This window comes from Fusarium verticillioides, chromosome 8 (genome assembly GCF_000149555.1).
Source record: "Fusarium verticillioides 7600 chromosome 8, whole genome shotgun sequence".
In the NCBI taxonomy this organism is placed as follows: Eukaryota; Fungi; Ascomycota; class Sordariomycetes; order Hypocreales; family Nectriaceae; genus Fusarium; species Fusarium verticillioides.
In genome coordinates, this window is record NC_031682.1 from 1,420,933 (window position 1) to 1,433,054 (window position 12,122).

At 48.3% G+C, this 12,122-nt stretch overlaps 5 protein-coding genes across 7 annotated transcripts; 4 read left to right on the plus strand and 1 right to left on the minus strand.

Annotated features, from left to right (window-relative positions):
- Positions 1-537: 537 nt before the first annotated feature.
- FVEG_16065 (hypothetical protein) lies at positions 538-1,397 on the plus strand. Its single transcript, XM_018905302.1, has 2 exons — positions 538-813; positions 875-1,397. The coding sequence occupies exons 1-2, from the start codon at positions 609-611 to the stop codon at positions 1,198-1,200; spliced, it is 531 nt and encodes a 176-aa protein (XP_018753246.1). The 5' UTR covers positions 538-608; the 3' UTR covers positions 1,201-1,397.
- Positions 1,398-2,619: 1,222 nt separating this feature from the next.
- On the plus strand, positions 2,620-5,827 carry FVEG_07291 (hypothetical protein). 2 transcript variants are annotated; one of them, XM_018895892.1, is made up of 4 exons: positions 2,620-3,206; positions 3,264-3,425; positions 3,482-5,073; positions 5,129-5,827. In XM_018895892.1, exons 1-3 carry the CDS (start codon positions 2,972-2,974, stop codon positions 4,333-4,335), a joined length of 1,251 nt encoding a protein of 416 aa, XP_018753245.1. In that variant the 5' UTR covers positions 2,620-2,971; the 3' UTR covers positions 4,336-5,073; positions 5,129-5,827. The 2 variants fall into 2 exon arrangements, with proteins under 2 accessions (XP_018753245.1, XP_018753244.1); XM_018895891.1 differs by having other exon boundaries at positions 3,482-5,827.
- FVEG_07290 (hypothetical protein) lies at positions 4,348-7,150 on the minus strand. Its single transcript, XM_018895890.1, has 3 exons — positions 6,264-7,150; positions 5,817-6,211; positions 4,348-5,767 (listed from the first exon to the last, which is right to left on the minus strand). Exons 1-3 carry the CDS (start codon positions 6,715-6,717, stop codon positions 4,628-4,630), a joined length of 1,989 nt encoding a protein of 662 aa, XP_018753243.1. The 5' UTR covers positions 6,718-7,150; the 3' UTR covers positions 4,348-4,627.
- Positions 7,151-8,118: 968 nt separating this feature from the next.
- FVEG_07289 (eukaryotic translation initiation factor 5A) lies at positions 8,119-9,811 on the plus strand. 2 transcript variants are annotated; one of them, XM_018895889.1, is made up of 4 exons: positions 8,119-8,567; positions 8,812-9,078; positions 9,181-9,313; positions 9,367-9,811. In XM_018895889.1, the coding sequence occupies exons 1-4, from the start codon at positions 8,544-8,546 to the stop codon at positions 9,435-9,437; spliced, it is 495 nt and encodes a 164-aa protein (XP_018753242.1). In that variant the 5' UTR covers positions 8,119-8,543; the 3' UTR covers positions 9,438-9,811. The 2 variants fall into 2 exon arrangements, with proteins under 2 accessions (XP_018753242.1, XP_018753241.1); XM_018895888.1 differs by having other exon boundaries at positions 8,545-9,078; positions 9,367-9,704.
- A 227-nt stretch (positions 9,812-10,038) lies between these two features.
- Positions 10,039-12,097, plus strand: FVEG_07288 (hypothetical protein). Its single transcript, XM_018895887.1, has 6 exons — positions 10,039-10,318; positions 10,371-10,895; positions 10,942-11,155; positions 11,206-11,577; positions 11,622-11,864; positions 11,917-12,097. The coding sequence occupies exons 1-6, from the start codon at positions 10,199-10,201 to the stop codon at positions 12,036-12,038; spliced, it is 1,596 nt and encodes a 531-aa protein (XP_018753240.1). The 5' UTR covers positions 10,039-10,198; the 3' UTR covers positions 12,039-12,097.
- Positions 12,098-12,122: the final 25 nt, after the last annotated feature.

The following is a 12,122-nucleotide window of genomic DNA, read 5'->3' on the forward strand; positions in this document are numbered from 1 at the left end:
CCCTGCACATAACGTACCACGTTCGTCAATGATGACGATCTGATACCCGACATCACAGGGAAGAGGCTTTGATCTCAAGAAGCTGTAAAGAACCCTCGAACAATCCTTCTTGATTCGGCCGATCCCTGTTATTTGAATAGGACACCCGCACATTCTTGAGAAAGCATCCTAAGCATGACCCTGAAAGTTTGGTATGCAGCAGAATTACAACCCGGTAGTCGGCCACGGCTCATCAGCTCGGTTCTGATGAGCACTCGAGCACTCCAAAACTCAGCAAGAGGCGCCCGAGAACCAGGGGGTCGGTAACTCGAGCGGCTCTTGTTAGGTCAAACGGGTGTCAACCACACCTCATGTGGTTGGCTGTCGACTCACGCCAGCTTTTTTGTTGTACTGCGTTGTGTTGCAGTTCGATTCGTAGAGGAAGTCGCTACCCGAATTACGTACTGCGTGTAGGAAATCATGGATAACTAATTTAGGGGATGCACTATCTCGACTATCTTTCTTGTCAGCTTTGTCATTTCCTACCGATCGGCTAGTGAGGAAGCTAGCTCTAGCTGAGCGAGCTTCTTGAGCTGGACTGACCACAGACAACCTACCTAGTCTAGTACATGAGACTTCGCTCCACTTCAGCCAACGGCATATTCACATTCTCATCCTTACCGGCTCTTGACGTTTCCGAAACCGTTAAATCGTTCAGATTCAGACGAACGATTGTGGGAATTCCAGCAGCCATTAGACCGAGCCTAGACCAGCCAAGTGTCTCAGCTTTCGTCCCTTTACTTTTGTCACCACCATCCTCACACGAGACACAGAGTATGTACGCCCTTCTGCCCTTTTTGTCACACCGATTTGAATCAGCTGCCTAAGGATCAAGTGGGCACGAACTCGGTCACAATGACGCTTGTCCGTCCAGTCAATCGATCAAATGACTTTGTGCTTTTCTTTATTGATGCCGTTCGATATGTAGAGAGGTCTCGGTATTCAGGGACCTTCAAATTTATCTCGAGAACGAGCTATTATTGGGCTTTTGCCATCTCGAAACCAGCCAGTCTCCCTCTTGGCACTCTAGCACCAACCGCAGTTGCTACCCCAATTCGCATATCTCCTATCATGGGGATCATAAAGATTCGTATGCCAAGACGACGCAGTCTGTCGCATATTTCAACCCCTTGGGAAGGAGATCGGCGGCAGAAAGCTTAGAGTTGAAAAGCAAGGCAACACAAGCAATCCTAGGTCTTTTACGGAGTCGTTGCTCAGGAATCAGTCATTAGCTAGCCTGGGGGAGCAAAAAAAACAGATACCATATGCTCTAGGTGATAAAAATAGTTAGACAAGTCTTGCATAAATTTCATGGTCTTACAGTCTAGCTTATTTTATCGCCGCAGCTAAATGTCCAAAAACTTTCTTGCTCTCCAGCTACCTTAGGCTAAGGTAGGTAGGTAGTCTAGTAGTCAGTCATTTTCGGCTCTCAAAATACAAACTTAAGCTGTACTAGTGGGACTGATCTGAGCAAGGATTTGTGATCCACTTCATTTGCTCCCCTCGGCACTTCTATCCGTACTCCGGACACTTCGATCATCAACTCCACTCCAGCTAAGGAAAACACCAAGCTGACAACTATTACAGCAGATGACTTGAGTTTGGGTAGTGGTCTTGAGGCCACCACAGATCGCGCGAGTCAACCTTTGTCTGTAGCTCCAGGAGAAGTTGCTTGTTGGTCCTGGCCCTATAAAATGTGGCTCACAATGTTTTGTAGAATATGACATGTCAGTTGCGCCAAGCCGTTGTCGGAGGCTTCCATGTCCCTTTGGCTATACTCGGGCCAGCTCTAACGTTAACAAGCGAGCGGGTGACTGTCACGACATATCTTCACTCTGTTAATGATGGCTCTACATGGTAAACAGAAACGATTAGCAAGCTGATTGCCAAAGGTACGACCTTGACACAAAAATTGCTATGTCTAAATCGGCAGTTTGTTAGTTGATAATCAGAACTTGCCATTTATTGTCTCAGACAGTCCATGGCCATAACAAATAAGCATTTACACAAGCGCCAGCATCACCAGATCTGCCATCGGGGAATTAATGTAGATAGATACCAGGTCAAGGGTTGAATAGCAAGGGTAGCCCTCAGGTCAAGCAAGAGTGAAGGGCTGTGGACAACTGCATCCCCAAACTATCAAAACAATCGATCCAATGAGCAGTCCGCTGTGTCATTGCTTGGCCGGGATCGAGGCTGAAACTTGATGTCTGATTGCGTATGGTCGGTCACAGGGTGTAAGGCGACGTTTGTCAAGGCACGTTGAGGTAAGTTGCGGCCCATGGTGTGTCTTGTGTCTTTGGAGCCTGAACAACCTCGTACGATACAAATACAACGAAAGGAAATGGTGATGACAAGTCGTGGCCACACTGCTAAACCAATAAAAGATTTCAAGCAATAATATAGAATAGAGAAGCAAGTGTGCTAAAAGTAAATACGGCTGCTATGTACCAACAACTGAATGGTGGACGTGGGGGCCACTGATCAAGTCTAGGGTCGGGTGGTTGGAGTGGATACATGGCCCCTAGGTACATAGCTCTGTATCAGATCTGAATCAATCAAGCCTCAGGCCATCCAAACAGGGATCAACTTTACTGTCCTACCTAAGTAGCAAAGCAACTCTCATACCTCCCGTTATTTATGCTTGCTATAGGTGATCTTCATCCAGCAAATGACACGAATCACCCACTACAACTCCCTTGCGATACAAACATAATCGGCAACAAAGACAGCAGAAGAGTCATAAACTTGACCAATAGACTTTTCAGGAGATAGCAAGGGAGCAAGAACCAGTTGTTTTGTTCCTGAGCTGGTTGGTTCCCTCAACCTTGGTCATGGCAAGACCCTGCACCTGATACTATCTTACCTTCTCATCGATTCGCTTCATCGCATCCTCATTTCAATTTGCTTTTTTCTGTCTATCGAGCCAGTCATGGATGGTCCGAGGGATAGCGATAATAAATCGCCCTTGTCCTTCAGTCGCACCAGCAGCAATGCCAATATCAATGCCAACACCAGCATAGAGATATCTCAGGAACCGGACATGCTCTCTCATACTAAAGCTGCAGATATCATCGAAGCATGCAAATGGAGAGACATTGGCCGTCTCCGGTCACTTGCTGAAGCTCATGGTGGATTCCTGTCGGATCCATTGCGAAGACAAGCATGTGCGTTGTTACCGTCCGTGTGTACACCCCGTTTCATTGACTGACACCATCTCACAGGGCCCATCTTACTAGGCCTCGATGCTTCCTCTGACGAAAAAGATGATCCTGATCTTGCATTGGCTCAAGAAGATTCCAACGCATGGAAGCGATTACCCCGCCATAGAGACGAGGATCAGGTCCAGCTCGATGTCAATCGCTCGTTCATCTACTACCCAGACAGTATTTCTCAATCCCTCCTTACGTCCAAGACATCGTGAGAGCTAATGCAGTGCCAGACCAATCCGACGCAGAGTTGAGTCTCCGCAAGTCAGAACTCTCATCCCTCATCACCGAGGTCCTACGTCGTTACCCTTATCTGTGCTACTTCCAGGGCTATCACGACATTTCCCAGGTTCTACTGCTGGTGCTGGCACCAGCATGGAGAGCTCGTGTTCTCGCGCGCCTGTCCGTCCTGAGGATACGGGACTTTATGTTGCCCAGTTTTGGGCCAACAACTGCTCAACTCCGTCTTCTGCCGGACATTCTCCATGCTGCTGATCCCAAGCTCCGACGGCATCTTGCAGATGTTGAACCCTTCTATGCTTTAGCGGGAACCCTGACCATGTATGCCCACAACATCGAGACCTATCAAGACATCGCCAGATTGTTCGACGTCTTCCTCGCCCGTGAGCCTGTATTTACAGTCTACGTGTTTGCGCAGATCATTCTTGACCGTCGAAATGAGATCTTTGAGATAGATGAGCCCGATATGCTACATGTCATTTTGGGCAAGGTCCCAACAAAAATGGATCTGGACGAGCTTATCATAAAATCAGCCGCCCTCTTTGGGCAGCATCCTCCTGAGACTCTCAGCTACTGGCGACACATCTCTAATTTCAGTGCTCTAAAGACAGCCCGAGATATCGAAACCTGTGCGAAACAGACCATGGAAGAGGGCTCAGAGCTTTTCGAGAAGCAGGTCAATGAACTTCATTGGCAAGAAATGCGGGATCGCATCAAGTTGGCCCTCTGGCGTTACCGCCGCCCAGTCAAGACCGTTGGTATGGCTCTTGTTGTGGGAGCTCTGGCTTTCTACCTTCGCCGCAATCCAATACTCGTCCATCGCATTGCCTCAATCTTCTCTCGATAGACACCAAAGTCCCCACTCACAAGATAATTTCTCAGGTAGATTGCTCAAGGTAGGCATATTTGTTGTAAAAGTTGGCAGATAGAATGATTTACCTCACGCTAGAATGGCATAGATAACACTTCGTTTGTTCAAAGCTCTGTTTAGAAACAAGACCCACAGATAACCTTCACCGAGACGCCATGCAAAGAAATATACACGTCGTTACACCCAAGGGAAGACATGAGAATGCACTAATTTCCCGTGAATTACCCTTCCTGCGTCCCAACAATTTTATATCCGATGAGACACTTTTCTAGGACGTCTCTTGGTACTGAGTCTTCAGTTCTTCAAAATGCTCCTGCTGCTCATCAGCAAGCTTGCCGCTCGCATCGCTGATAATGGTGAGGATAAGTGAGTAGTTGTTATAAAAGAAGCGCCCACTCTTACGTTTGTCACCGAAGAGCTCAGCATGGCGAGTAAGAAAGGTCTCCACCTCGGAGCGCAAGCGGCGCAGGCTGGACACAACAGGTTCATCATCACCAGCATCAGTGCTGAGCGCTAATAAGCCGTGCAACAGCTGCCCGAAACGCTGGGTCACAACATGAGGCGCCGCAGACAGTTTAGCAGCTTCGGCGCGGCTCGGTTTGGCAGGCACAGCATTGCTGAGGTGGCGCACAGAATCGCAGTGACGATCCATTATGACCTGAAGACGGGGCCACAGGAGCATGGTCGTCGCATTGATGTAGCCATCCACAGCAGGTACCTTTCGGCGCTGGAGCTCAAAAGCAAAATGCTGATTCAACCGGATACAAAGGAGCAGGCCGAGCGCATCGTATGTATCCCCTATCAGAGTTCTAGAAAGGGCTCTACCGAGTTCGAAGGTAGCCTCGAAGACATAGTTGAAGTTCTTTGAAATCTGGCTGTAGGACAATGCAGGAGAGAAAAATGTGGCCATGAACGTATATTCTGCCGTGGCATTGTCAATAAGTGCCAGGTTGAAGTTGCGGAAGGGTACTTCGAGGTAGTGAGTTGTTTGGTCTTCTTCGGCGAGATATGAGGAGAGTGCCGTTTGGTTGTTGGTTTTCAGGAGATCAATGCGCCGGCCAAGATTGAACGCATCATGAGGGGGGCCTGGTGCCCTGTTGCTCGAAAGAACAGTAGCCTTGCGGGTCGCATCTTCGTGGCCAAGAGTGTCGTTTTTGTCTAATATGTGAAGCTTGATCTTTCCGAGAGCCTTCTCATACCGGGAAAACTGATTAAGGTAGTACCATCGCATAGTGTTCATGTATGCGAGGGCGATCTCATTTGCGAGAGTCGGATGATGTTTGTGTAGGAATGTGTAAAGATCTTTGTATCGAAGGAAACTTTGTTGCTGAATGATCTGGGCATTGATATGCGGTGATCGCAGTGCTTTGATCTGAGCCACGATGAAGTCTCGTATGCGCTCGATTGCCTAGGGAGTTAGTCGAGGTTCTGACAGTAGCGTAGCAGAGTGCACATACCTTGAAAGTGAGCTTGTCAAGAATCGGTTCGAGATCCTTTGCTGCATTACTAGTTTGAGTTTCAGACTTCTTTTTGAATAGGGTCGACCTGCGATCCAGTTCGGCGAGCATCTTGGCCCACGTCTCATCGATGTGCCCTTCAGAGATCTTGGAGATAACTTCAGGCGGTAAGCTTAGCTCTTCTACCAGAGGCACCAGTGCCTTCTCAACTTGTTTCCGATTTTCCAATCTCCTATTCAAAGCTGTCGATCGGGTTTGCAAAGATTCGATGTCTGCAGACACCATGGCAAGGTCATTACGAAAGTTGGCGAGGTTGATCTCAACTGAATTGAGTACATCGTCACATGCTTCTATCGACCGGTGAAGATCTTCGAGTTTGGTTCTATCATTCTCGCCTGTGATATGTTAATTGTAGGGTCAAAAGGGTATATGTTGCGATAAACGGACTCTCTTCTGCCGTTTTTGGCTTGCGGTTGCTGGCTGTGGTTGTATCAGGAGGTCCGGACGTGGCAAGCTCCTTTAATGACAATCCCCCAAATACAGCCTCGAAGTTGATATCGTCCTCATTAATGGCAGTTTTCTTATCGGCTTGTTCGCGGTCACTCGAAAAGTCTGCTAGTAAAGTCTCTAGCACCTCCAAAGAATCAGGTCCCGTGTCTATTGTTGAGGCCTGCCTCAGGTTGGAGCCATTAGGCCTTCGCGAAGACGAAAGGAGTGAGGAGGTGGAATCATTGGAAACGAGTGATAGCGAGGAGCCTCGTGGAGAAAACCCAGGGCGCTGAGATGTGACATATGGGCTCAGAGTGCTCGAAGTCCTTTTAGGATATGTTCTGCTACCGGGTTGAGGCGTGGAGGGTCCAGGACTGCTAGCCGGGCCTCCCGCCAGTCGGTCGAGCCACATGCCGGGAGAGTAGGACAGGCAGGATTCGGTATATGAAGATTAATTCGCGGATTCGAGAGTCGTAGGCAATATCATGGTAATAGTTGTCGAAGTCGAATGCGTTGGTGGATAACAAATATCAAGCTATCAGTAAAGCTAAGCTGGGCGCGAAAGGGTCAGCTTGGCCAGCTTGCAACGCGAGGCTGTTAGACGGCCATGGAATTGAAGGTGTCGAGTGAAAGCTGATTGGACATTACGATCTGGGGACTTCAACTCCAGCCTTGTGTGTCTGTGTGGGGCTCTCTTTCAAAGACACTGAATCTTGGCTAGCCGAGTCTACCTGGTGGGGTTAAATGCAAACTCACTCGACCACATCGAAACTACAATCGCCTTGAGGAGAAGCATAAGAAAATGCACTAGAGGACTACAAAAACATTGTAGTCTGGTGATTCGTCCTTAAGGTTAGCATAACGGACCAGGGCCTACATATTTGGCTCCCAGGTCCCATATTTTCAAATCGGAAATCGGCCTCAACAGGAGATGGTCTGGCTCGTCTTAGGCTCAAAGCGTCACAGAAGAGCAAACAGTGGAAGAATGCTGATGCATAGGTACCTACGCTGTAGGGACAAGGTAGCCATCGGTCTGCCGACAATAAAAGTGATTGCTTTCATTGTGTGATCGATGTCCATCCATGCCTTGCTCCATGCTTGCAAGAGTTGCTTGCATTTCACCAGGACCTTTTTGCTGAGACACGCAGGTCTTGGGCACCAATGGCCACTCAGGTTTGGGAGGGGAACCTGGAAGCAAGCCCCCGAAATAAAAACATAGATTGATTGCTCCCCGCGTGAGCAGTTGCATTTCAGCCATTGAGTCCTGAGGTTAGCATCAATGACCGACCCCCTGCAGGCTTTGGCACCTTGACGCAGTGATATCTTGGGAACCTGTGTGTCAAACTGCTTCTTGAATTGCCTAGAATGATCTCGTGACCTTCAGACCACCTCGCTTTGGGTTCTTTCGTTGGCAGAGGCTGGAAGTTCAGTCCGAAATTGAATATTCGACCCAGAATAAAAATGGTATTCTGGCATGTGAATGGTCAGAGCAGTGTTTACTCTGTCTTATTGGACCCGCCACTTCGAGCTTTGCTTGAGATGACCGATCGTCAAGGCGATAACCTAAAGCTGCCATCAATTAACACTTCCTGGTGGCTTCCCGCTCCACCCCGCTCAGTTTTTTTTAGGTACCTTAGTTTTCTTTTTTTTTGCTGCAGTGAAGCAGATGTCCTCGAGGCCCTGTAAGCAATAACCCCTCCACTGGTATGGCACAATACAGTTCTGGGAGAGGAGGGGTCGAGTAGGTACAGTACCTACCGTAGCTCACGAGCGAGGGGCAATGTCGAGGGTCCATCTCGTTGGACCGGGCCCCCCTCTGGGCCTCTGGAAAGAAGGACAAAGGCTGGAACGCCTTGGAGTGGTTACAGACTTCACGAGAGCTAAAACCGCCTGTGGCTCTTATTAATTTCTACCTGTGCCAGCTGGGCAAGCTGGTCTACCATATCCACCGGCAGCGTCCGTCCATCCACAGGACCTAAGTAAAAACTACAGCCTGAAAATAGTGTCCACTGCTTCGCCCATTTACACCAATCAAAGACTTGAGAAAAAAAACTTGTCGAGGGCCTCGCACCTTTTTCTTTGCCCCCTCCATCTCTTTTTTCCGAGTTTGGCCCTCTCCTCCTTCTTCTCTTCTCCATCCCACTACTAAGCACCACTCTCAGCTTTTTTTCCCTCCTCTCCTCCTCAACCTCACTCCTTTCTCCTCAAAGAACTTGACTTCTTGTCAATACCGTCAAAATGGCCGCCCCCAACGATGCTGAGGTGAGTTTACTTGCTCCTGCTGCTGCCTCTGTCGAGTCCCAGGCGCACGCGCCCACGAAATCTGCCCTTGCGCCCATTTTCGCCTGGAGATTGACACCCCGCATTGTGACCTATGCCCCACGATACAATACTGCCATTTGAATTATTGAATCGAGCTTCACAAGCCATTAAAATAGCCATCACCATCATATTATGTTCATATCTATCAAGAGTTTTGCTAATTGCTCCTTTTCACCTGGTACAGCATGAGATGACCTTCGATTCGGCCGATGCCGGTGCCTCTCTTACCTACCCTATGCAGTGCTCTGCTCTGCGTAAGAACGGTTTCGTCGTGATCAAGAACCGCCCTTGCAAGATCGTCGACATGTCCACCTCCAAGACCGGAAAGCACGGTCACGCCAAGGTCCATCTCGTTGCTACCGACATCTTCACCGGCAAGAAGTACGAGGATCTTTCTCCCTCTACTCACAACATGGACGTCCCCAACGTCTCTCGTCGCGAGTACCAGCTGGTGTGTGAACCCTTGCCCCGCTCCACAGAGGAACAACCCCTCTCCTCAGAAGAGCAGACCCCCGGTCATTTCCGCCACCAGCTCAACTAACATGCATTCAAGCTCGACATCTCCGACGACGGTTTCCTCTCTCTCATGACCGATGACGGTGACACCAAGGACGATGTTCCTCTTCCCGACAACGAGGTTGGCCAGAAGATCACCAAGCTCTTCAAGGAGGAGGAGAAGGACACCAGTAAGTTGCTTTTGTAGTCTTTATTCGACGAATTGCCTAACCATGCATCTCAGACGTTATCGTTCTCACCTCCATGGGCGAGGAGTGCGCTATGGAAGCCAAGGAGGCCCCCAACCAGGGTTAGATCGCCTAACCTTTGATCCGCACCCTCTTTTAAATGGCACTTAGCCTCTGAGCTCCGCATTGAAAGATGATCTGGGCTGGGGATTTTTGTTTTGATGAATGTTTGGCGCATCAATACTCATGGGCCATGGATTGGGCATTGCGCAGAAGGACTCTATCTGGACAGGATTGCCTGCCAGTTATGATATACGGCAATTCTGAGCACCCGAGCCTCGGGCTCACAAAATGTTTTCCTTTGTTCCTAGCTCACACGCTGCACATGCCATCATGTCACGATACGTAGCGGCAATTTTATGAAGAAAAAAATGGGAGAGCTTTGGAGTTGATTAAGACTTATTGACATTGAGTGACGTGAATTCTGTCAAGTCCTTGGGCACCGCGGTAACATTTGCTTAATATGAATGCATTGCGTAGGACGAGACAGTAAGGTATTGTATGGACGAACATATGTTTGGACCTATAGTACAAACGTGCATTTATTGTTACACGACCCAGAAACCGCAACCCTGTGAGTTTTAGTAAAAGATAATTCAATTTCAATGACTATACGGCTAGAATTTTGCATACAATGCTCATGATTTTGCTCACTACAAAGTGCACCACAGGATCCGAAACACACACTTGGGCAAAGTACCTACAGATATATTTTTAGCTCCAACCACTTTTTTTTAGACCATCGCAAACCCATAAGAACGGAGCTTGCAGGCTAGTAGCAAAGACAACAACGGAAGCAAATACGAAATGCCATAATCAGTGCGGATTATGGATGAGAGGCGAGATCTTCGCAAGTTTCCCCGTGGGGAGAGATGTCCAGAATGTGGTGCTCGAAGATGGTATTTGGAGAATGGCCTGCGCTTCTGCTCCAACGGACATCAGGTTGAGGTGTGTGTCTTACATTACACCCTCGAAGACTCTGGACTGAAAATCATATTAGGGATTCATTCAATTTGACATTGGTGATGATGTCGATGCTGGTCAGCTTGGTAAAAAGACAAAGAAAGACAAAGAGGTCAAGGAAAAAGAGCTGCGCCATCTCACAGGGCAAGCAGGCAAGAATCTGTTTCTCGAATGTCTACAACTAGTGCTGAGGCAGCAGCTCCTTTGGCTCGTTCAGATCAAAGGCCATCGAGAAGAGCTTGAGACTGTCGTGCGCGATCTGTGGGATCTTCGTATTCGAGGCTCTGGGACTCTCCTGGCTGAGGAGGAAACACAACAAACGGGCGATGGCCTTGCGACATTCAGCTCGCAGCCTACAGGCACAGAAAAAGATGATACGCCAAAGACGCAGGGCACAAGAGCTCGTAGCTGGAATCCAGAGGACAACCCAGATTGGCCTGTGCCGAGAATGATTGAAACCCTGGCCTTGTGCTATCTTGGATGCTTGTTGCTCAGGATACCTACCACGATTGGGGAGCTTTGCGCCTGGGCCAATTCTAGACGAATTCCTTATAAACGATCAGTAAGTCAGCCTTGAAGAGTCTATCATCTCAGCTAACATGTATCAGTACTACGATCTTCCCGAAGAAATGCAAGATCGACTGCCATCTGCTTATACTAGGGCCCTCAAATTACCCCTGCGCTCATCTCTCAGAGGCATCGACATGCACAATGCTGTGCTAGATCTCGCTCTCTCATATCATCACAACTATGGAATGATATTTCCCGCTATCAGTGATACACCAACCATTGTGCACTTTGTCAGGCAACTCACTTTACCAGGTAAGTGCTCTCAAGACGCTTACCCCTCCTGTATTGACTGACTGTTCTAGTGGAAACGCTCATCACAGCAAGAAGCATACTATCGGTGATGAATTTCTCTTTTCAGTTGCCCATGGAGCAGTCACGGCGATTTCATATAGACTATCCCGAGATCTTGCTCATGTCAGCTATTGTGGTTGCAGCAAAGCTGTGCTTTCCGTTAGGACAACACGCCCCTTTTCTTCGTGCCGCTAGCACAGAGCAGAGTATCAAATTCGACTGGATAATATGGCTCAAAGGCGCCCAAGAATTAATAGAAGCATCTCAAACACCTGGGAAGGAGCCCAGCTTCGATCAAGCTAACGCTGACCAAGTTACTTCAATGACGACAGAAGAGCTTGACCAGTACTTTGCTCATATTGCGAGCACAATCGACAGGAAGAGTGAGTTCATCTCAGTGCATCAAAGCAATACTAATAAATAAAAGATGATTCGGAAATCACCAGGTTCTTCCCATCAGAGAAGGCTCCTCCTCCAGAGGCTCCTACAAGAGAAAGCACTGAACAAGATAATGACCACAAGATGCGGAAGATCCTTGGTCAAGCAATTACAGTAAAGTGGGAAGAGAGATCAGAACAAAACGGAGAAACACTGGCAGAACCAAGTTATGAAGCGTTCCGTTCGGTCGAGGACCTTACAGAGACAGCGCAAGCATTGTACAAAGCTGCTGGTAAGTTATCACGCCTTTTTCATATAATCTCTCGAGCTAATCAGTCGTCAAGGTCACATATCAGGCCTTTCGCTTGATGAAATAGTGCAAGCAGTTTACATGTTGGAGCAGAAGATGATCTCATGGCAATTGAAGAGACGCCGAGAAGAAGGGCAAGAAGAGGAAGTTGTATGATTATATCAATAACATGGCCGATAATGAATGGTACCATATATGACTTACATCTAATACCCTTAAGCTTCTATGTAAATCAGGGCA